This window comes from Nansenia antarctica (assembly GCF_963989245.1).
Source record: "Nansenia antarctica genome assembly, chromosome: 4".
In the NCBI taxonomy this organism is placed as follows: domain Eukaryota; kingdom Metazoa; phylum Chordata; class Actinopteri; order Argentiniformes; family Microstomatidae; genus Nansenia; species Nansenia antarctica.
In genome coordinates this window covers 55,040,723-55,065,559 of record NC_137689.1, presented here as the reverse complement: position 1 = coordinate 55,065,559, position 24,837 = coordinate 55,040,723, and the positions used below count along the sequence as shown (strand labels likewise).

The following is a 24,837-nucleotide window of genomic DNA, read 5'->3' as shown; positions in this document are numbered from 1 at the left end:
GCATTCCCATACAGATGGATAGCATAGCACTGTAAATTCACTGTCTCTGTGTCTCTCTTTATCGCTCTTTGTCTCTCTTTCTCTCTCTCTCTCTCTCTCTCTCATCAGTGTACGAGGTGGTGACAGTCACAGGTGATGTGAGAGGGGCAGGCACAGATGCTAATGTGTTTGTCACTCTGTTTGGAGACTTTGGCATCACTCCAAAGGTGCATCTGGCCAGCAAGTGAGTTCAACAGCTTTTACTCTTCCTGTATCTCTGATGTTGGTCCCCTGACATTTTGAACTGATACGGACAACATGCTGTCACTTGTCTTAATGTGATCCTGACTCACAGAGGGTCAGTATGAGAGGACACATTGGGCCGGTTTCAGAGACAAGGCTTAAGCCTAGTCCTAGACTAAAAAACATCTTCAATGGAGATTTTACATTGAAAGTGTGATTTAGTCCAGGACTAGGCTTAAGCCTTGTCTCTGAAACCGGCCCATTGTCTGTTAGCTTAATCCTAAACTCAAATGTGACAGCAGCTGGTGAAAGTGTGAACATGTCAGCAACCGACCAAAGGTTCAGACTTTTATTCTGAAAAATGTAAATACATTTCAGCAAAATCCCCCCAGTAATCCCCACTACTACCTAGTGTAGAGTAGTGGGGATTACTCACCGAATCCATTGCATTGCAATATTTTGGCTTGACTAGCAGGTGTGTCATTGATTTTCAACAACGTTGAGATGTATTTTTCAGAATAAAAGTAATTTCAACATTTCAATCAACATTTTGATTGGTTGCCGACTTGTTCCCACTTTCATGAGCTGCTGTCACAAATATACTTTCAATATACTGTATCTTTAGTATGAACTATTGTTAGCTCTAAATGGCATATTGTGCATCAACTGTATGTTTGTATGCTTTTTTGTATACAAGTATAGAATGTCACTGTGTATAGAATTGCAATGGGTATGTTGTAAATGGGATGTATAATGCCTATGGAGACAATATAGTAAAAATTAGGCTTCCATGTTAACATTAACCATTAACCATTAACCATTGCATTTTTCTCTGATTCCCCAGCACAGAAAAGAGGTATTTTCTACCTAAAGATGATTATAGAATCACTTCCTGTGTTGTGTTGCATTGTGGTTATGGTGCTGTATAAGAGTGTATTGCTGTAACTTTAAAAACCCATGAGACTCATGTGAACTGCCTTAAATATGCTGTTTAACCTCAACGGTACAACTAATAAACCAAGAAGGTTAACACAAAGCTACATTTTCATGAAATTCTCTCCAATGTTTTCTCATTATGACGGGAGACAGTTTCTAAGGCATTTGATTAGAGTGACATGGCTAAAGTGCAGTAATCTCTCCTCTATACAGAAACATGATGGACAGACTATCTGGAGTAAGGAGGAACTATGTGACATGGCCGGTCTTCTTGTCATTCAGAGTAAATGAAAGAAGACCACGATGTCATTTCCTAACACACTCATTTATGTTAAGTGACTTACAGGGGCTGTTATCATGATAGGTGTAAAGGCTCTCCTTATCACTTCACATGGACACAGATAGAATTACATACACTGGCTGTAATGTATAGTGATCTACAATACACCTTGTCATTCAAACTTCACCTCACCATCTCACATTAGACAACCGTAACTCAATCTATAACATAATATATAATACATATCACTCAATATATAACATATAATTATACTCAGACATACATAGATACATACATATGTATGTGTGTACAGTACCAGTCAAAGACACTCTTTCCCATTTAATTGAAAGTGTGTCCAAACGTTTGACTGGCACTGTATATATATATATATATATATATATATATATATATATATATATATGTATATATATATATCTATCTATACATATACTGTATGTACTATATACTGTATATACTGTGATAAGTATATTAATATTGTATGTGTATATGTCAATTACACATACCGTAGTTAAAACATAGTAAAAACATTCATATCATCATCATTTCTGATTTTAAGTAAGTAAGTTTTGTCTTACTCAGATATTATGTCCTACCTGTATTGTGTAATGATCAATGATAATTTGCATCATGATACAGGTAAGTGGTTGGTCTGGTTTTGAACAGATCTGCCTGACTGAACAATAAGGCAGAGTAAATGCAACATTTTGGAATTCTAATGGAATTGACATGAATTCTCCAATGACATGAATTCCAAAGTTTGCATTAGGGTTGATTTGTACTCTATACTGTCAGTATAATTCAACAATTTCTTACAGGTTAATTGCAGGTGCAGGTAGGTGTGTTGGACAGTCTTGGCAATTTTTTATTTATGCACTTTGCTTCTTAATTAGGGAGTGCAGCCTTGGCATTGTCACGCATAATTGACTACAGAGCATAATTGCGAGCAGGAGACAATGTGGGTCAGTGACAATGGCAGGTGCATTCTCTGTTGTGTCTGAGGGTATCAATGTATCTGATTCACTGTTGGCAGGCGAGGTCCTGCTCTGTCACTGTCAGGTAGAGGATGGGGGTAGAGAAGTGTCAGAACCACAGCTTAGTGTCTGGTGTCAGAATCTGCCCACCTGGTAGAGACCTTGTCCTGGGCTGGTCAGTCAGGATCTGTCTCTCTCTGTCTCTCTTTACCCCCCATAGTCTCTGTCATAGTCTTGAGTCATGCAATCTCTTCCTCTCTCCAATATCATCTGTCTCTCCTCACGTTACAGAAGCCGAACCGCATTTGAGAAAAATAAGACAGATGTGTTCCGGATCAAAACACACAACGTGGGGCCTTTGAAGAAGCTGAGGTATGATGATGGGATCCAGACTCCCAGACTACTGATCTAATCTGTACTAATGCTATACTGTGCAGTATATTACCAGCATGTAGTGAGTACCCCACAGTAAAGTCTCAGACCCATGCAGCTATCTAAGGCACTAGCTGAGATGATTGTGGGAGGATTTCCTCTGCGAGATCACTTAGTGTTATGCACCTGTTCTTGGGTGCTGGTGTGGTGTTGTGACTGGTGCTGCTGTGTCTCAGCCAGTCCTCAAAGGTGAAGAGACAATTCTGGAGAATCTCTCACTGTCTTATTCTAAGTGTCTAGGAGAGCAATGAGCACATCTGCAACTCTGTGGGTTGTCTGACAAAACAACTCTACTGTAAGTAAGATACAACCAGTTTTATATGACATTATTGTCCAGTGCGTTTGAATGGTTTATAAACTAGAATTTACCTTAACTTGGGCTAAATATCAAACCAATAGCATCTTGAAATGCATATGGTATAGTAATACTACTATATAGACTCACCAAACTTTATTAGGAACACTATTCTAATACTGGGCAGGGCCTCCCTTTGCTCTCAAAACAGCCTCAAATCTTCATGGCATTGATTCCACAAGATGTTGGAAACATTCCTTTGAGATTCTGGTTCATGATGACATGATTGCATCACGCAATTCCTGCAGGTGATCTTTCAGGTGCACTTTCAAGCTGTGAATCTCCTGTTCTACCACATCCCAAAGGTGTTCTATTGGATTCAGATCCGGTGACTGGGAAGGCCACTGAAGAACTCAGAAACCAGTTTGAGACAACTTTAGCTTTGTGACGTGGTGCATTATCATGCTGGAAGTAGCCATTAGAAGATGGGTACATTGTGGCCATGAAGGGATGCACATGGTCAGCAACAATACTCAAATAGGCTGTGGCATTCAAGCGATGATTGATTGGTATTAACAGGCCCAAAGTGTGCCAAGAAAACATTCCCCACAACATTACACCACCTGAAGGAATGAGAAGGTGTACAGGTGTTCCTAAAAGTGTTAGGTGAGTGTATAATATCCATGCTGGAGATACAACTTAGCCCTGGTGTGTAAACCATGATTGTTGTGTCTTGTCAAGGCCACTTGTCAAACAACTAGCTGTTACCCTCATAGAGTACAGTATGTACTAGGTAGGCTACATCTGGTACATCTGGTACATACCCTATGATTCCTGTGTCCCCACGCAGGATTGAGCATGACAACACAGGGGGGATGAATGCCAGCTGGTTCCTCGACCGGGTCATGGTGACAGACATGAACCGCCCACACCTCCGCTTCTACTTCGGCTGTAGCAACTGGCTGAGCAGAGAGGAGGCCGACCACCTGTTTGTGAGAGACCTGCTGGGCAGCCTCAACCCCATGGACGTCCCTAAACGTAGGACGCTCTGGAACACACACCTCTACACAACACAGCATACATCAAGTCTACACTGTGTACTGTGCACTGCCTGATAGTTACATTGACAGATTCATTGAAACCTAGTATACTACTACATTTATTATGTTGCATACTTTCTGGGATCTTAAGAATCTGTTTGACTTCTACTACACACAGTATGTGTTGTACATTATATGCTGTACTGTATTTGCGGGTAGTGTTACATTCTTGAACGTATCCCAAAGTAACTTGTTGAACTCATTGAACTCATTGAACTCTGTGTCCCTACGCAGCCTAATCTTGTGGTAAACCTTGTCACTGTATCAGAGCTCAGTGTGAGGTTAGGGTGTAGAAGTGTCTCTGCGTAACCATGTCTGCACGCCACTCCCTCCAGGCTGGATCTCTGCTATTGTCCCTCTGTCCCTCCGGTCCAATCAAGACTGGAGGAGTAGTCAGAAAATTGCTGTTATCCCATACCCAAGCTGTTCTTACAGCATCCGGCACTGTGGCACACCCACCCAACAATCACCACCCTACCTATAGGAATCATAAATATTGAACGTGGAAACTGGCTTATTGAGGATATAAGTATCCTCTTGGTTGTCTGTTGTCTATTGTTCGAGAGAGGCAGGGAGGAGACACCCACAGATTGACTGACACGAGGCACAGGGGGAGACTAGACTGACGGCTGTCACAGTAGATTCTCTGGTTTCACTGATAACACCTGAGAGGTGCCATGATGGTGGTACCTCCTTGTCAGGCCATAAACAGTTCAATATGGTTCGCTGTATAAGATCAGGGCCGGCCACTGGCATAAACAGTCTATGCGGTTGTTTAGGCCCCCCCCCCCCCCCACCACCACCATCGATGAAACATCCATCAATCCAAAACTCCGCTACCACAAAAATCTTGCTTAGGGCCACAAAAGTCCTAGCGCCGGTCCTGTATAAGATTGAGGAATTGATTGATTAGAATATTAAATGACATATCCTCTCTTTACAGTGAATAAGTACATAGTGAGTGTGTTCACTTCTGACCAGAAGGGCAGTGGGACTGATGCTGACGTCTTTCTGAATATCTTTGGCGAGATGGGAGACACAGGTGAGACTGCTTCACTGTACAAGCTGTAAATGCAGTTCTTCTTTGAGACATTTAGCTTTAGCTACTATTACTTTTATTTTAGCTACTATTACTGTCATTCTATATCACCGAAGGAGAGAGACGGTTGGACAGTGAAGGCAAAGATAACTTTGAGCGAGGCACAGAGGACAAGTTTACTATTGAAGCACCAAACCTGGGAAGGCTGAAAAAAATCACCATTGGCCACAACAACAGAGGCTCATCAGCTGGATGGTGTCTGGATAAGGTACACAAGCACGCACACGCACACGCACACACACACACACACACACACACACACACACACACACACACACACACTGTATGTTCTATCTTTGGCCAGGTGGTGATAGATGACATGGGGAATAAGGATATGTACGAGTTCCCAGTGAACCGCTGGTTCGCTTTGGATGAGGGTGATGGGAAAATCCAGAGAGACGTGCTGGTGGGAGCAACACAACCCATGGGTAAGTCCACCAATAGAGAGAGACTCAGCCCTTCAGACACAGCTCATAGATGGCCTCTTTTCTGCATCAGCATATTCTTGTTGCATAGGGTATGATCAAGACACAGATTCATAGTTTGTACATGCCAATGTCTTTTATGAGAGCAGCCAGCTGACAGACTGATAATAGAACCACTCTGTAACTGGGTCCCAAAAGGGATCGTGTACAACGTTCAGGTGATGACCGGGGATGTGCGTGGTGGGGGCACCAACTCTAAGATCCACATCATCATGCACGGGACCAAGGGATTGAAGAACAGCGGGAAGATCTTCCTGGAGGGAGGTGCGTTTGAGAGAGGCCTCATCGACATCTTCAATGTGGAGATCGCTGCCCTGCTCAGCCCCCTCAGCAGAGTCACCATCGGACACGACAACGGAGCTGTCGGAGCCGGATGGTATTGCGAAAAGGTGTGTGTGTGTGTGTGTGTGTGTGTGTGTGTGAGTGTGTGTGTGTGTGTGTGTGTGTGTGTGTGTGTGTCTGTGTCTGTGTCTGTGTCTGTGTGTGTGGTGGTTGGGTGGGGGGGTGTAGTGGTGAGTTTAACCCTCACAATGTAAAACACTGGTCTCATGATAAAGCTCTAAATTGAATGAATCCTTTACCATCTTTGCTATGTGGATGTTAACCACATGGACCACTGTCCATCGATGCCAGGTGACAGTGTACTGTCCATTCACGGGTCTGGAGCAGATTTTTCCATGTTGCAAGTGGTTGGATGAGGATGAAGGCGACGGACTGATCGAGAGGGAGCTTTATGAGATGGTCTCACTCAGGCAGAAGAAGCAGAAAAGTGAGTGACCTATCCATTTCATAGGTATACTCAGTATACCAACATACTGCGTGTAGATAAACCCATATATATGAATCAGCTACATATATTATAATTTGATACTAACTCTGTAGCCTATAGGGGTCAACGGGACATTTACCATGTAATCACAACTTTCCCAGAATTCCCGTGGTCCCTGTGGATCTGGACGTCGGATGTGAAGGGGGCGGGGACAGACGCCCAGGTGTTCCTGCAGATCTACGGAGAGAAGGGCAAGTCAGAGGAGATGAGACTGGAGAACAACTCAGACAGTTTTGAGCAGGCTCAGACAGATAAGTTCATGGTAAGGCATGGCATGGGTCAGGTCTTCTATCTGAGGTGTGGCTATTTCTGTCAAAAACTGTTTTACTGAATCTGTTCTGCTGTCCGTCACTGTCCCAAATCAATATGAATGTTTAGTATAAATAATAGGTGATTTTAACCAAGACTGGTTGTCTAAAAAATAAAAAAAAGTTAGCAAAATGGTTATCACAGTTATTTTTAAAAACAACACAACATAACTTGAAGAATCCTGATAAATCCATCCTCATAATCCATCCTCATAATAGGATAAAGACATCATCATAACAAATAGATCTTAATATAGACAGTGGTGTTTTTGCTAATGACATCAGCGATCACTGTCTAATAGATTGTATTAGAGATGAAAGGATACAAACAATACCTGACCCCGATTTGGCTCTAGAAAATGTCTATATCTAATCTATATGTGGAAGTATTTCACCCCGTGCTGATTTTGTGAGCTTACCCCCTTACAAAGAAATGAACATCCTATAATTTTAATGGTAGGTTCATTTTAATAGTGAGAGATAGAATATTTTTAAAAATCCCAGAAAATCAAAATCGAGCTCTTTGGCATCAACTCGACTCGCTGTGTTTGGAGGAGGAAAAATACTGACTTTGACCCCAAGAACACCATCCCCTCCGTTAAGCATGGCGGTGGAAATATTATGCTTTGGGGCTGTTTCTCTGCTAAGGGGACAGGACGACTTCACCACATCGAGGGGAGGATGAACGGGGCCATGTACCGTGAAATCTTGGGTGAGAACCTCCTTCCCTCAGCCAGGACACTGAAAATGGTTCGTGGATGGGTGTTCCAGCATGACAATGACCCAAAACATATGGCAAGGAAACAAAGGAGTGGCTCAAGAAGAAGCACATTAAGGTCATGGAGTGGCCTAGTCAGTCTCCGGATATTAATCCCATAGAAAATCTGTGGAGGGAGCTGAAGCTTCGAGTTGCCAAGTGACAACCTCCAAACCTTAAGGATTCGGAGAGGATCTGCAAAGAGGAGTGGGCCAAAATCCCACCTGGGATCTGCTCAAACTTGGTGACCAACTACAAGAAACGTCTGACCGCTGTGCTTGCCAACAAGGGTTTCTCCACCAAGTACTGAGTCATGTTTTGCTAGGGGGTGAAATACTTATTTTACTCAATAAAATACATTTTCAAAATTCATATAAAGTGATCAGGGATTTTTAAAATATACAGTATATTGTCTCTCACTGTTAAAATGAACCTACCATTACAATTATAGACTGTTCATTTCTTTGTACATAAAACTCTTTGTACATAAAACTCACAAAAGCAGCCGGGGTGAAATACTTATTTTTCCCACTGTATAATGTCTGGCAGACAAACATGCCCCCTTTAAATGCCTTAGAATTAAAAATAGACCTAATCCTAGGTGTATAGTGGATGTTTTAACTCATCCATACTCATTTGATGATAGATTTCACACAAAACGTTCAGAGTGTGTGTAATGTATGTATGTGTATGTGTATGCATGTATGCATGTATGCGTGTTAAACGTGTGTGTTTGTTCACCAACATGTTGGTGTGTACAGTATCTAGTCCTGACTGTACAGGTGTGTCTTTGTCACTGTTGGTGTGTGTCCTGGTGGCGGACTCCTGCAGATCGAGATGCCAGACTTGGGACCGCTGCAGAAGCTCCGTATCTGGCATGAGAAGAGGAGTCCCTTCGCAGGCTGGCATTTGGCCAGGGTGAGATCTGCTGCTGTCCTTGATCTGTCAACAGCAACGTTTCATTCTGTAGCAGGATGAATACATAATCTGCCCTCTGGTGATCAAAGTGGCTTTCCCCAGGAATAATCTGTCACCTGATCATTAACATTAACTACATTATACATCATGAACCTAATGGTAAATAATGTGTCAGTAGATTGTCTGGTAGAGGAGTGAAGATCCATGATTACTAATGGCTGTGTCTGTCCACAGGCCACACTGATGAAAACTCTGACGATGGAGAAGTACTCGTTCAACTGCGGCCGTTGGCTGGACATCAACGAGGACGACAACGAAATCATCAGAGAACTGCCAGCCGTTGGAGCACTCATCCCAGAGCCACTGCTATGTAAGATACACACACACACACACACACACACACACACACGCACGCACGCACACACAAATACACACACACACACACACGCACGCACACACACACACACACACACACACACACACACACACACACACACCAGCCATACACATGGAACACACTCACCTGAACCACACATGACAAACAAGTAACCTCAAATTTCATATGGCAAGACTAGATAATATCAATGTCATGTTATGTGAGTTTCTGAGTATTGTGTTTTTTGTGTGTATACTGTGTTCCTCTTCTCCCAGTGATAAAGTACCGCGTCACAATCTGTACGGGGAATGTGGGTGGCAGCGGCACTGATGCCAGTGTGTTCCTCAATGTAATCGGGGACCTGGGAGACACAGGGGAACGGCTCATGTTCATGAGCAAAAACAACGTCAACAAGTTTGAAAAGGGCAACGTGAGTGTTCTTCATATGAGGGATTACTGACCAGTAATTAGAGACCGGGGCATAAGTATTGACAATATCACGCTGATACTGAAACACTTGTTGTAAAAGTTCAAAGTCATCGCAATAGTCCTGAGTTGGTAGGTTTGTCTCCCTCTGTTTCCTAGGCTGATGAGTTCCTGATCGAGGCGGTGTCCTTGGGACAGGTGCGCAGGGTACGCATCGGTCATGATGGACGGGGTGGGGGCTGCGGCTGGTTCCTGGATAAGGTGATGGTGAGGGAGGAGGGCGAACCAGAGTCCCAGGCCATCGTCTTCCCCTGTTTCAGGCAAGCCAATCAGCCAATCATGTGTTCAACTTCTACTCTACTCGTGTAGCCTGGGGTGGTCCAGTGGTCTAGCACCACGGTCTACAGTGCACACATATGCCCATGTCGGCATGGGTTCAAATCATGCCCTCTCTCCCTTCTTCTCCTTACTTTCCTGTCTGTCTTCACTGTCTGTCCAATAAAATAAAAAATATGTGTGGGACTGCACCACTCAGAAAAAATTACTTACAAAAAAACTTACTCTACTCAGGGCTCTTAACCAATCATATTCAAGTCATAATGGTTTACAATTCAACCAATGACACTCTTCCCTCCTCACTAACCCTCTCACCAATCAGACTGTGTTTCACTAACAGCTCAGGAGACACTGTCACCTATCCACGCCCAGTTAGTCAGCTGGCTTAGGCCAGCATCCCATTACAAATAGGGACTAAATACACTGTGGCAGTAAATTGTGTCTTCTCCAGTAACTGGAGACAGTATACTTCAGGCCTGAGGTGCCTTGTTGCACCACGAGAAACCCTTTCCTGTTTCAATCTCTACCTGGTTGACTGGGTTGAGGAAGATATTGTTGATGTAAGATGCCTATGCAGAGTTTATTCTATTGAAAATATGTTTATTCAAATGTGCCAACTTTCCTGCTAATATTTGATTAGGTGGCTTGACCGGAATGAGGATGATGGTCAGATCGACCGAGAGTTAGTGCCAGAAGGAGAAGGACTGCGTCTCCGTAGTGAGTGAATATTGAAATGATAAACTCATCAACCCATTGAAACATTAACAAATGTACACTCAAAGAACTATTGTGTGTGTGTGTGTGTGTGTGTGTGTGTGTGTGTGTGTGTGTGTGTGTGTGTGTGTGTGTGTGTGTGTGTGCATGTCATGTCTGATAATATCATGACATATTATGTCCCATGCTCCTCTACAGATGTGGGCTACCATATCACAGTGAAGACAGGAAGCATCAATGGGGCCAGCTCTGACTCCAAAGTGTTTGTCAAGCTGTACGGGGAGAAAGGAGACACCAATAAGATACTCATAGTGGTCTCAGACAACGACCTCAGGAACTATTTTGAGACTGGACAAACTGACATCTTCACCGTAGACACGTTTGACGTGGGACAGGTGCGTTCTTTAAGTTCTAGAACCTTTCCCAAATAGGAAGGAATTCAATTTGACATTATTATCAATTATCCACTGTCTTGTTGAATTTGTTAGGGTTTCTTGGTGCTGCAATGGTCACAGGTGGTGTGGACACTTGCTTGTAGCCTACTAATAATTTTGCATTTTAATCTATTCTGCCTGGATTCCTATTGGTAGATACACCGTCTCCTGATAGGCCACACCAATGAGGGCCTGCGTGCTGGTTGGTTCCTGGACAGTGTTCAGATCACCGTGCCAGTTCATGGGAAGCAGTACATGTTCCCCAGCCACCGCTGGCTCTGCAAGGACGAGGCTGATGGGAAGGTGGAGGTGGTGATCTATCCCAGCGAGACGCTGGACATCGAGAAATGTACCTGAGAATTTAGTATACACAACACACTCCCTTACCATCTATTTAAACTGTACACGCTACTGTATAGAGCAGAGTCAGTGGAGGCTGGTGGAGGTAGAAATCGGAGAGAACAGGCTCATTTGATACCTTTCCTCATTCCATTCAATGCATTACAATGAGCCCAATACTAGTAGTCCCATAGACTGATGTCCCATAGCATGATGATGGCACTAGTTTTGTAGATACTGTAAGGGATGATGATATTTCATAGATAGGTGGACGTCGGTCTGCTCTCCATCATCTTGTCGTGGGTTAATTGCCATTGTCTCGCCCTCTCGTCTACAGTGATTAACTATGAGATAATGGTTGTCACGGGGAACGTGCGTGCAGGTGGCACCAACGCCAATGTCTTCTGTCAGATCTACGGGGATGAGGGAAAGACGGAGCTCATCACTCTCAAGAGCAGGTCCAACAACTTTGAGCGCGGGACCACTGAGATCTTTAAGGTCTGGATTATGTCACTAAACCAGTCTCTAAGCTGGAACAGTAGCATGTTTTGGTATGGTGTTGAATGCATGGCTATGTCGTCGGCAAGGCCATGGAACAGCTGTTCTGTGTGAATCGAAGGAATTCATAGTCATAGTTTTTCAGATGACCCACAAATCAGTCATTCAGCCGAGTGTGGTGTGTAAAGGGGAGTATATCTTAGTAACCACTGCTGTTTCTGTTTCCCACCTTGCAGGTCGAGGCCCTGGACGTGGGGAAGATCTTTAAGGTCCGCATCGGTCATGACGGTTCAGGCATAGGGGATGGCTGGTTCCTGGAGTTGCTCGACATCAAACGCCTGACCATGGCCATGGTTCAGACTGTGAAGGAGGTGAAGAAGGAGGACAAGAAGGACAAGAAGAAGAAAAAGAAGAAGAAAGAGGAGGAAGAGGAGGAGGAGATGATTGAAGAGCTCCGGGAGGTGGTGGAGAGCTTCATGTTCCCCTGCCGGCGCTGGTTGGCCCGGGATGAGGAGGACGGGGAAATTGTGGTGGAGCTCCTCCCTGAGGACGCAGTAGACCTGGAGGGTGAGCAGCACAGCACTGCACTGCATAGCACATCACAACACAGCACAGCACATCACAACACAGCACAGCACAGTACATCACAGCACAGCACATCACAGCACTGCATAGCACATCACAGCACATCGCAGCACTGCACACCACAACACAGCACAGCATACAGTTTTTAATACTGTGCAGTATGCAGATTATAAAATTCAATTCATACACCGGAATCTGTTCCCGTAGGCCAACTGGAGTCTAGGACTGCAGCAATGCAACAGTACATACAACACACAGGGGCTAGATTGAAGCTATGAATTGACTATTTGAATGTGGATGTGTCACAGAGAATTCGTATGAGGTCCACGTGTTCACGGGGACCATGTGGGGGGCAGGAACAGACTCCAAAGTTTACATCAACATCTATGGAGAGACCGGCGACACGGGGGAGCGGAGGCTGAGGAGATCCAACAACTTGAACAAATTTGATAAAGGCCAGGTGAGCCACCTGTCAATCAACATGATGATGGCAATATCTGAGTTACTGTTGAGCTGTGACCTCCCTTATTAACCAAGCTGTTTGTCCTTTGAACCTTGGCCATGGTCCCCTGGGTGGGTCAGGAGGACGTGTTCTCAGTCCCTGCCATCGATCTGGGTGTTCTAAAGAAGCTGAGGATTCGCCATGACAACAGCCAGGCTTACGCCGCATGGTTCCTGGATAGAGTGGAGATTGTGGACAACAAAGATGACACCACGTAAGTGAGGTGGTGAGGCACCTGATGAGAGTGGCTTGTTCTTGTCTGCTTATCTTTTCTAGTTAGTATCTGATGACTAGATTTGTTTTGTTAATAGCAATGTATAGCTCTGATCATGGATTAATGACAACGCAACTGTCGAGCTTCCCCTAGTGGTATGAAACGGTATAATTGACTTCCCAGGCCAAGATCCACCGTGTCCTCCATTGTCCTCTGTTCTTGGGATTGGTCTAAAAATAGATAGCTTTTCTGGTGATGTAATGGATGCACACTAGAGGATGTGACAGGTTTGTGGTTTTAACCCGTCATGTGAAGATGCAGAATAGAAGCCTGGGCCTGTGAAAAAGCTTAGCAGGGTTTTTGTCTCAGGTACTACTTCCCCTGTAAACGCTGGCTGGCCATTGACGAGGATGATGGACAGATCGCCAGGGAGCTCGTCCCTGTGGACGAAGCCTTTATGAAGAAGGGGGATGATGAGGATGAAGAGGATACTGGAGCGACACTGGGTCTAGAGCAGAAGGGTGAGGCGGTGAATCTCACCAGAGCTGTGTCTCAAAACTCAATTCCTTCCTCAATACAATTCTCAATTCATCATCTCCTCTCCTCTAAATACCACTAAAATGTCTTGATAAATGTCCACTGTGTATCTTCCATCTCCCAATCAGTGATCATGGAGAGTGGAAGCTAGTTACAACTGAAATGAGACAATGCCCAGGCCTTTCCTGTGGATAGACACTAAAGTGTCATTCATTTGATAGATTTGTATATCATCGTTACATATTGAAGTGTTAGGCTGAACAACGACTTTGTTGAATGAGGATTTGACTTCTCATCGTTCATGCATCAGATAATCAATACATTCTAATAATGTAATTGTGTTGATGTGTCTGGCAGCCATGTCCACCACATACACCATGAAGATCAAGACAGGAGATAAGAAGTATGCTGGCACCGATGCCGACGTGTTTGCCGTCCTGTATGGCACCAAGGATGACACAGGTACTCTTTCTCCCCCAAATACAGAGGTAGATCATTAAACATGTGCATTTTGTTTTCTGAATGTGTGTTTGCACAACATAATATTAGTTCTGATGTGTGTGCACTCACAGGTATCATAATGTTGAAAGCCTCAAAGACACATAGGAATAAGTTTGAGCAGGGCATGATCGACGAGTTTACAGTGGAATCTGTGGATCTTGGAGCACTCAAGAAACTGCGTGTAGGACACAGCTCAGGTAATGAAAATACCCACATAGTATAGTATACATACACAATGATAGTATATGTGCAAACATGCACACGCATACACGCACGCACACGCACGCACACATACGCACACATACGCATACACACACATGCACACACGCACACGCACACGCGCACACACACACACACACACACACACACACACACACACACACACACACACACTATGATAACGTGTGTTGGGTCTGCAGGGGGCTCAGCAGGCTGGTTCCTGGACTGGGTAGAGATTGACGCCCCATCTCTTGGTCAAAAATTACGGTTCCCTTGTGGTCGCTGGCTAGATACGGGAGAAGATGATGGAGCCATCGTAAGAGACCTCTTCCCTGCTGACCTCCAGACTGAGCTGTACACACCATGTAAGTACAACACAATTTAGATAACCCACCCATAACATCACCCACCATAATCTATCATAATCTCTGATTTTAATTGACCACAGCACCAAATTATATTACCTATAATGTCATATTTTCAACTTGTCACTGAGTATCATACGATTTCTGCCATAGCAGTTTTTCCAAAATGTGACTCGGTTGTTTTTCCTCAGTTGTGCCGTACGAGATCAAGACGTTTACGAGTGACGTGTTTGCAGCGGGCACAGATGCAGACGTGTTCATTATCCTTTATGGCCGGGAGTCAGTGTGCACTCAGCAGAAGGCTCTCTGTGTCAATAAGAGGGAGAGGACGATGTACTTTGAGAGGGGGGCTGAGGACATGTTCATATTTGAGGTGAGTGAACAGACCCCTCTTTAGGATCTCAACAGACAACAGTAGCTGTGAGGGGAAATGATTAAGAACTGATTAAGAGAATGAGGTGATGATGATGATCATGATGATGTTGATGATGATGTCTGGTTTCTCTACAGTTGGAGGATGTGGGTGAAGTCATTGAGAAGATCCGTATCGGTCATGACAACAGAGGGGTGAATGCGGGTTGGCACCTGGACAGAGTGGAGATCAGGAGGCTGCTAAGGAAGGGGAAGGTATAGAGGAGAGAGGCTGCAGTGTGTGTTCTGTTCTGAGTCAAACTTCCCCTAACGCCTTCCTTCTCCTCTTCATTAAAGAGTAATTCCCAGGTCATTACTTATGAAGAGAAGGCTGACATTGAGTCATAATTCAAAACAGAAACAGTACTGTCTTCAGTCACCAGATGGCGCTTCTCTCATACATGCTGGGCTCTCACACTAGAACAGTGATGACCTCACTGGTGTTGAACAGTCACACACACACGGGGAGGCAGACATGCACACACACGTACGCACACACGTACACATGTACACACACACACACACACACACACACACGTGCACACAGTCTCTGATGCACTACTGCTCTGTCTGTCCAGGGATCTGAAACCATCATCTTCCCATGTGAGCGCTGGCTGGCCAAGTCAGAGGATGACGGGGAGATAATAAGAGAGCTGGTGCCCTCTGATATCATACAGGAGAAGCTACTCCGAGATGGAACCCTGAAAGTCAATGAAACTGAGGTGGAAGATGCACTGGAGAGTATGTACAGTACACTCACACCTACAAGCACTCGCACACCCCTACCCCCCCCCCCCCCCACACACACACACACACACACACACACAAATACACACACATACGCACACATCAAAACACACACACACACACATGCCCACATCAAAACACATACACACACATACACACACACGCACACATCAAAACACACACACACACACACACACAGCTGGCTATTACAGCAGGATCCTTTGTCTACAGTATGTGCCAGGTTCATCATGAGAGAGTTTTCTGCAAAAATGAGGATGCCTAAATGGGTGTCTCTCTCTGCTTCGGCTTCTCTGAATTTGTCTCAATTTGCTCAATTTGCATTTGAACGCTTCAGTCTATTGTTCTGTGTATTGCTGCAATCTGTCTCTGTCTGAGTAAGTAAGTCAATCTGTCTCTGTCTGTGCCCACAGCCCACACATACAATGTGTCTGTGATGACGGGGGATGTCTACAACGCTGGCACTGATGCCAATGTCTTCCTCACCATCTATGGAGACATGGGGGACACTGGTGAGCGCAAACTCAGCAAGTCAGAGACCAACAGCAACAAGTTTGAGCGGGGATCGGTAAGAGGAAACAATGTTATTTCTATTGGCTGTTCTTCCTCTCCCATCTGGTGTCATTCTATTGGCTGTTCTTCTTCTCCCATCTGGTGTCATTCTATTGTCTGTTCCTCTCCCATCTGCTGTCATTCTATTGGCTGTTCCTCTCCCATCTGCTGTCATTCTATTGGCTGTTCCTCTCCCATCTGCTGTCATTCTATTGGCTGTTCCTCTCCCATCTGGTGTCATTCTATTGGCTGTTCCTCCCCTCCCAGGTGGATAAATTCACCTTGGAGGCGGTTGACTTGGGCCAGGTGTTCAAGATTAAAATACGCCATGACAACAGCATGATGAGTGCGGATTGGTACCTGGACCAGGTGGAGGTGTATGACGTGGATACGGAGGAGGTGTACCTATTCCTGTGTGAACGCTGGCTCTCCAGGAAGAGGGAGGACAAACGCATCAACAGGTTTTTCTACGTCAAGGTATGTGTGTGGGGGGGTCTGTGTGTGTATGTGTGTGTGTGTGTGTGTCTGTATGTGTGTCTGTGTGACGTGTGTGTGTAATCATTCAGGGTTTCGAGGGGGAGAGAGAGAGTCTCCACAGCAAGAAGAAGAGTTCTATCCTTACAGTGAAGAATGTGGACAGCAACATGAACAGGAAGAGTAAAAAGAAGGAGGACATAATAGAAGACAGCCCCAGTAAGTGAACACACTGGCAATTCAAGCACACACACACACACACACACACACACACACACACACACACACACACACACAGACGTGCACACAAACATGATGCACATTCACATACGGTACACAGAGTCAAATACGTTGTGATGGGTATATGTCTATGAATGTGATTTGGTACACCGTGTGCTCTCTCTGCAGTCATCCCGTACCACTTTACCATCTCTACTGGAATGGAGCGCGATGCTGACACATTATCACGGGCCTTCGTGATAATCATGGGGCCAAACCACATCCAGACAGAGAGGCTGTGGCTGGACATGTCTGGGGGGGAGAGGGGCTTCGAGGCTGGCTCACTCAAAACCTTTGAGTGCCATGCAGCAGATGTGGGAGAGATCAAAAAGGTGGAGGTAAGAGGACCATTGCACACAGTGCTCATTCAGAATCAAGTGTGTGTGTGTGTGTGTGTGTGTGTGTGTGTGTGTGTGTGTGTGTGTGTGTGTGTGTGTGTGTGCGTGCGTGCGTGCGTGTGCACGTCCACACACACACACACACGTACACGCACACACGCAGAGTGTGTTGGTACCTGATGGGTGTGAGTGTTCCGTGCTCTCCCTGCAGCTCGGACACGACGGGGCCACTCCTGAGAGCTGCTGGTTGGTTGATGAACTGGCTGTTGCCGTGCCAACCAAAGGGGTCAAATTCATTTTTCATTGCAAGTGCTGGTTGGCCAAAGACCGTGGTGATGGACTGTCATCCAGAGTGTTCAACGTGTTGGATGCAGTCAGCATCGCTATCTCTCAGAAGGTATGTCCTGTCACAATATTACCACACACACACACACACACACACACACACACACACACACCAGTACTACAGTCCTACTGCTACATTACTATAATCTAAAATAGACCTGTGATTGTTATACAACCACTAACACACATCGTCATAATAACTATGAACTGATGTATACTGTACAATATACATGTGTATATGTCATTTGTATATTGTCACATATATTGGTGTATGTTTAACATCCTGGTGCTGCACAATATTATTGCACAATGATTCAAGTTCGAAAGTGCTTCGAAGGGTGACGTGGCTAGCCTGTTTATAAAGTCAGCATCCAGAGTCAAATATAACCCTCCGACTATGACTAACATACGGCTCAGTGCGCCCTTTCTTTGAGTATTGTGTAAAGAATGACCAGGAAGCAAAACTGGCTGGTGTGAGTGAGCCTTTAACACATTAGTTAAACTGTGTGTGTGTGTGTGTGTGTGTGTGTTTAACGGTCACACATTGAGTGTTCTGTCTGTCACGGTCAGATCATCTATGAGGTGACAGTGGTGACAGGAGATGTTCAGAACGCAGGTTCAGACACTCTGATCTTCCTGTCTGTGTTCGGAGCCAACGGCACCACAGAGGAAATGCTGCTACAGAAGAACGAGGACAGGTAGGACACACACACTTCATACTGTACATACACACACCCAAACACACACTTCATACTGTACATACACACACCCAAACACACACTTCATACTGTACATACACACACCCAAACACTCACTTCACACTGTACATACACACACCCAAACACACACTTCATACTATACATACACACACCCAAACACACACTTCATATTGGACATACACACACCCAAACACACACTTCATACTATACATACACACACCCAAACACACACTTCATATTGGACATACACACACCCAAACACACACTTCATACTGGACATACACACACACAAACACTCACTTCACACTGTACATACACACACCCAAACACACACTTCATATTGGACATACACACACCCAAACACACCCCTCATACTGGACATACACACACCCAAACACACACCTCATACTGTACATACACACACCCAAACACACACTTCATACTGTACATACACAGAACTAAACACACACCCAAACATACACCTGATACATACACACTCCCACTCAACCAAACACACACCTGACCCAAACACACTCTCATACACAATTTAAGACACACCTGATACATACACACTCTCATACACACTACTGACCTAAACACGCTCACACACTCCGAAACACACACCTGACCTAAACACACTCACACACCCAAAACACACCTGATCAAAAGAAACACACACCTGACCCAAACACACTCACACACCCAAACACACACCTGACTCAAACATACACAACCAAGCACACATCTGATCAAAGGAAACACACACCAAGGCATATTTGACCGTTTTAACAGCACATTAATCCAAATGAGAAACCATGTTTATTGCGTTGTTATTATAATCATGTTTCTTGGGTTGTTCTGTTATATTTACTAGGAGAGAGTGCATACACCCTATTCAGCATGGCTTGAGTTTCCAATCCTTGTGGTGGTTTGCAGGTTTGAGAGGGGTCAGGAGGACATCTTTAGTCTGGAGGTAGATGACATCGCTCCCTTGTGTAAGATGAGAGTCCGCATCGACGGCTCCGGCAGCAGACCTGATTGGTTCCTGGATAAGGTCAGTAGTGACAACATGTCACAGTCTAACAGCTCAATAGAACAAACCAGTTACGTTACAGTGGTAGAAAGAGATTTAGAGATTTTTTTCTTTAGAGACGCACGCGCACACACACACTTACAAACACACACACACACACACACACACACACACACACACACACATTATATGCTGTCAGAAAACTGTCAGACACTGATCCATGTCTGCAGGCAATAGGTCACTGCAGGATTCAGACACACACCAGACGCATACACACAACTCTACGCATTAAGGGTCAGAGTTCTTCTGGGGTGAGATTTGGTTAACGCTACGTGAGTGCATTGACCTATTTCAGTCACTATGGTGCTCAGGCATCCGAGGTGCTGCTACTCTCCATGGATACACAGTCTCTGTCAGTCTCAGTAATGAGCTGCAACGCTACACTCTATCACACTGTCTCGCGGACACTAGACAAGACTATCTCTGCCATTCTATATGACCACATCATTACTAAAACAGAAAGGATGTGCTTAGAATGATGTCAATGTAGAACTATCACTAGTTCTAATACAGAGGCTGTACAAATGGTAAACATTTCTGATCCTTCCCTAAATCATTTGAGGGAGCTGTTTGAGAAATACATTGTATTTTTCTGTTTGATTGTCAAAGTTGATCCTGTCAGGACACAATTGTGTCCAGTTATTCCTTATATATTCCTTATAGCCTTATTCAGCACAAAGTCCAGGCTTGGCCACTTTGATGAAAGCCGTTTCCTATGCAGGAGAAGCTCTATGTTGTCTCTCCTCGTGAGCGTGTGTGCGCCACTGGGTAGGCTGAGCAGTCAATGCTGATATCCAATCGTGTCTGTGTCTGGGAAGTGTCCTTGATATGACCAAATACTGTACAGCATCACAAACAGATGTGCTCCGTTAAAGATGACATTGCCTGTTTATTAAAATCACCACCGCTGTGAGCTGGGCGGCCAGCCAGAATGGTTAATCCACTCAGATTAATATATTGCTGGAAGGTAACGCCATTTCTGCTGCCACAGCCAAATCACAGTTTATGTTCACTACCTGCTTACTTAGACCATGCCCTTGCCCTTGTGATCAAACACATGAGGAGTTAGATAATATGCTTTACTGTATGTACGTGCGTGGATATATTTGCATACATTTCCATATATGCATACATTTGCATTGATATTTGCTGACTGGCATTGAGCCACATCCATGAATGAATTAATGACATTATTTGACACATTTTAAATACATTTAGTTGCCTCAGCCATAAGAGGATAAGAGGATAAGAGTACAATACAACAATACATACATTAAAAATGATTTACTGGCTTATGTCCATTGTGGTCCTGGACAGCTAACACAATTAGACAGCTAGGACAATTGATTGATCTCAATAGTATTAGAGTCATAATGTATAAAGACATACACATGCGCATGTTCATTGACTTCAATGTATTCATCAAACTAATTTCCTGCCTGTCAGATTATCATGCGTAACCTGACGACAGAGGATGTGTCAGTGTTCACTTATGAGGAGTGGCTGTCCAAGACCAAAGGGCCCAAGAGGACCATGATCTGTGAGATGGCTGCCGTGGTGGATGAGGAGGAGATGGTGGAGATCACTACCTACATCATCCAGGTCAAGACCAGCGATGCGGGAGGTTAGTCCAGAAACAAGCTCTTCACCCACAAACAGTTGGTAAGACTTAAACGGTGTAGGTTATACCTCTGTACCTGTGTACTAATTCTCTAATTACTCTGTGACATCACTGTTATTAAACATGTGGACTAGAGGCTGTTCCTTATTCCACCTGTGTAGTAATACAAACCGCTCAATCCAATCACTATGCAATTCCAAAACAAGATGACATACTAATTTTACTATGTAATAAACATGTTAATACAGCGTTGTTACATACAGTAATGACAACATTAATGCACAGGTATAAAGCAACTACCTGGGACGTGTTGTTGTTCTCTGTGACGCAGTGGAAATATGTGTTCACAAGCGCATCTTAAGCTGCAGAAGAGGGACTAATGGACATGGGACTAATGGAAGAAAAAACTCCTGTGAAACCTTTGCTGGGCTTCTTCCCTTCTTTCCCATGCAGCAGTTTCTGGTAGCGAGCGAGGCTGCTGATTGACATGATAGAGGAGGGTGTCTGCTATGACTTCAGAGGGCTTCTCATTCTGCCCCCGGCGGCTACAGTAACGTAAGACGTGGCCCTGCACTTCTTCTCACTGACGCTCTGGAGAAGATAACGAGCCGAGCTGTCACACACAGCATCACACAGGCACTGCGGCTGCATCTCGCAATACTACGCACACCAGGGGTTTAAGCCGTGTGTTCTCTGAGTCGGAGGAAACAGGGGCTCTCTACTCCCCAGTCATACCACACACCCTGCCAGAACACCTCTCTTGATCAGGGTCTGAAAAGACAGTGGGTTAGTGGTTGATGGGGGAGGGGTAAAGGGACAGGATGCTATGGTGAAATTAGGTTTGCGAAGGCTAGGTTCTATTGGTGAATTGATTTTCTTGAAGGTTGTCTGTGTGCTGAGTTGAGGTTTGAACAAGCGGTGTGGTTAATGGATGGTTTGAAATGCTTTGAAATTGGGGATTGGGTTTATTAAAACTGTTATTTGTGAAATCGTTTTTTCATACATACAGTAGGTATGTTTCTGGTGATGTTGACTTTTGGTACACAAAATAATGCCAGTCAGTGAATTGGAAAGGTTGAAAAAAGCAGTCTGTGAATGTAGGTAAAGACTGCAGCATTCGTTATTGGTATATTTTAATTTGATGATGGCTGTGGAGTCTGCTGACTTGAGGTTTGTGAAGACAGTGCCGTGTTGATGGAAGGTTGGTCTCTCTCCATAGGGGCAGGCACTGACGCTAACGTGTGGCTCATCGTGTTTGGAGAGAGTGGTGACACCGGGACGCTGGCTCTTAAGGCCAGCAACAAATCCAACAAGTTTGAGCGCAAGCAGACGGATATGTTCCGTTTCCCAGACATCCTCAGCCTGGGAGAGCTCTCTAAAGTACGGGTGTGGCATGATAACACAGGTGAGCCAGTCAGTCAACAGATATGGTGCTTTTCCACTACCGTGCCGTACCGTGCCGGGCCATAGTACCCGTGCCGTTTTTAGTTCCAGTTCGAGAGGGGTACTTTCGGTACTTTCGTGCCAGGCTGTGTGTGACGTGTGACACTGCAGACCGTTGATTGGTCAATGGTAATCGTCAACATCGTCATCCCATATTCATAGACTTTATCGTGAAACAGATTTCACTCTCGGAAAATGTCACTTACTGTTTATGTAATAACTTATTAATAAAGATTTGAAAAATTATGATAACCATCTTATTATCTTAGTTTAATGTCATTTCAATGCATCATAGAACTTTTATTTACAACAAGCATAACAAAAAAAATCGCTATTATGGTGATCTATGTTAGATCGTTCCTCAGTCCAGCGCGCTTCATCATCCCCCTTCTAAAACTGCCATCCCCCCTTTTCATCCCTTATGTCATTTTTATCAATGAACATGGTATTGCTGTTATTTCAACATTTAAGCCTCTTTCACACATAGTTCCCTATAATTTCCATGGAATCCCAAGCTGTGCCGACCAGGCATTTTCGCCGTTCACTCATGAGCCAAATGCCGGTACATTCGCGTCTTGCTCCCACACATATCGGCGTTTCCCTGGCTGCGCGATCTACTAGAACTACTAGATCTACTAGAACTGAAAGTGGCAAGTAACAGGCACGTAACATCTATATGCTGTATAAATAAATATATTTGACTACCAGCAAGACACCGGAGCACTCGTATCTATAACAAACGTAGAGATTGTATGAGCCCCGCCGTCAGTCCAATGGGAGCGTCAAGCACAGCCTTTCCGTAGAAATACATGACTCCCTGTCTAATGTTATATATCTAACGTCACATGTTTTAAGGCTGATCTGTGCATGATAGTGCTGCATTTTTTAATTCTTAATGCATTTCCCCCTGTTGAGCTGTATACCGGCACTTATTAAAGTGAAGTGCTCTTATGACACTTAACTCCTCCTACTGTCACCGCTCGTTCCTGGTCTGTTGTGTATAATGGAGAACGTATCCTACCCGTACCATACCGAACTTTTCAAATGCATGCCATGCTGAGCCGTACCGGTCTGGTCAATGGAAAAGCGCCAATAGTGACATCACATGGGGAAACTGGGCTGAATCAGAGTGAACCAGTCTGTACTGTATAATAAAATGCTTGTTATACCTCATTTTAATATATAATCTATGCTGCACGTACAATAGCCTACAAACATACAGTACATGCATCTGTTGACATGCATCTATTGATTTATTGTACTGTAAGTATAAGTACTGTATGCTTCAATGTGATATCATACTAATTAAAGTGATTATATGGGTCCCCTAAATAGACATACTGTCACACCCATATGTTACCCATATGTTACAAAGGGCTGTGCAGCCTAATGAGATAGGAAATAAATTAACATAATATCACGAACCATACAGTCAACATTCCAGAAAGTGATGGATTCGTGACAAACGTTCAGTGTTGGTATCTTTAACTCATACCTGTCCTCTGTCATCTGTCACATTGATACGGTCTACATGTGGGTTTCCTGTCTTCATGTCATAATCAGGACCTGCCCCGGGATGGCACTTGGAGTACATTGATGTGAAGGACGAAACTATGGACAAGACGTTCCGCTTCCCCTGCGACCGTTGGTTGGCCAAGAGCGATGATGATGGACAGATCATGAGAGAGTTAGCTTGCGCCAACAACACCATCTTAGACCTCAATGAGAAGACCAGTAAGATCAACTGCCTGTTACCGACTTCTCCAGTCAGATCACAAAGAAATAAGAACAGTGTGCAGTATCTTTTACTGCATCATAATGCACTGTGTATACATTGTACTCTCCTGTACACCACTGTATTGCTTAATGTTATGATGGTTCATATCAAGAGTTCAGTTACCCTAGGCTAATTCCTTGTGTTTGTTTCTCTGTTCAAAAGAATATGAAATTGTTACCATGACGGCAGACACAGATGATGCAGAAACCAAAGAGAATATCTGGATCGTACTGGAAGGAAGGAAGGGCCGATCAAAAGAATTTATGATGGAGAACTCATCAAAGAAAAAGAGATTCTTGCGGTATGCTGCTCTTAAGATGA

The 24,837-nt window shown here is 44.4% G+C and overlaps 1 protein-coding gene across 1 annotated transcript in view; it reads left to right on the top strand.

Annotated features, from left to right (window-relative positions):
- loxhd1a (lipoxygenase homology PLAT domains 1a) overlaps nt 1-24,837 on the top strand; it is a gene marked incomplete at its 3' end in the record, with an annotated part of 29,023 nt that overhangs the window by 2,384 nt on the left and 1,802 nt on the right. Inside the window, exons 2-39 of the mRNA XM_080529962.1 lie at nt 109-223; nt 2,722-2,802; nt 4,008-4,195; nt 5,201-5,299; nt 5,413-5,564; nt 5,661-5,784; nt 5,980-6,230; nt 6,475-6,610; nt 6,772-6,932; nt 8,567-8,653; nt 8,888-9,023; nt 9,305-9,459; nt 9,615-9,775; nt 10,432-10,508; nt 10,704-10,900; nt 11,096-11,288; nt 11,616-11,776; nt 12,013-12,343; nt 12,670-12,821; nt 12,944-13,077; nt 13,447-13,598; nt 13,972-14,076; nt 14,187-14,312; nt 14,535-14,699; nt 14,891-15,072; nt 15,210-15,326; nt 15,689-15,851; nt 16,289-16,443; nt 16,695-16,904; nt 16,994-17,120; nt 17,310-17,518; nt 17,730-17,915; nt 18,434-18,561; nt 19,519-19,636; nt 21,122-21,299; nt 22,516-22,701; nt 24,303-24,473; nt 24,679-24,817. Coding sequence (XP_080386088.1) covers nt 109-223; nt 2,722-2,802; nt 4,008-4,195; nt 5,201-5,299; nt 5,413-5,564; nt 5,661-5,784; nt 5,980-6,230; nt 6,475-6,610; nt 6,772-6,932; nt 8,567-8,653; nt 8,888-9,023; nt 9,305-9,459; nt 9,615-9,775; nt 10,432-10,508; nt 10,704-10,900; nt 11,096-11,288; nt 11,616-11,776; nt 12,013-12,343; nt 12,670-12,821; nt 12,944-13,077; nt 13,447-13,598; nt 13,972-14,076; nt 14,187-14,312; nt 14,535-14,699; nt 14,891-15,072; nt 15,210-15,326; nt 15,689-15,851; nt 16,289-16,443; nt 16,695-16,904; nt 16,994-17,120; nt 17,310-17,518; nt 17,730-17,915; nt 18,434-18,561; nt 19,519-19,636; nt 21,122-21,299; nt 22,516-22,701; nt 24,303-24,473; nt 24,679-24,817 — 5,908 coding nt within the window. The remainder of the gene's footprint in view (nt 1-108; nt 224-2,721; nt 2,803-4,007; nt 4,196-5,200; nt 5,300-5,412; nt 5,565-5,660; nt 5,785-5,979; nt 6,231-6,474; nt 6,611-6,771; nt 6,933-8,566; nt 8,654-8,887; nt 9,024-9,304; nt 9,460-9,614; nt 9,776-10,431; nt 10,509-10,703; nt 10,901-11,095; nt 11,289-11,615; nt 11,777-12,012; nt 12,344-12,669; nt 12,822-12,943; nt 13,078-13,446; nt 13,599-13,971; nt 14,077-14,186; nt 14,313-14,534; nt 14,700-14,890; nt 15,073-15,209; nt 15,327-15,688; nt 15,852-16,288; nt 16,444-16,694; nt 16,905-16,993; nt 17,121-17,309; nt 17,519-17,729; nt 17,916-18,433; nt 18,562-19,518; nt 19,637-21,121; nt 21,300-22,515; nt 22,702-24,302; nt 24,474-24,678; nt 24,818-24,837) is intronic.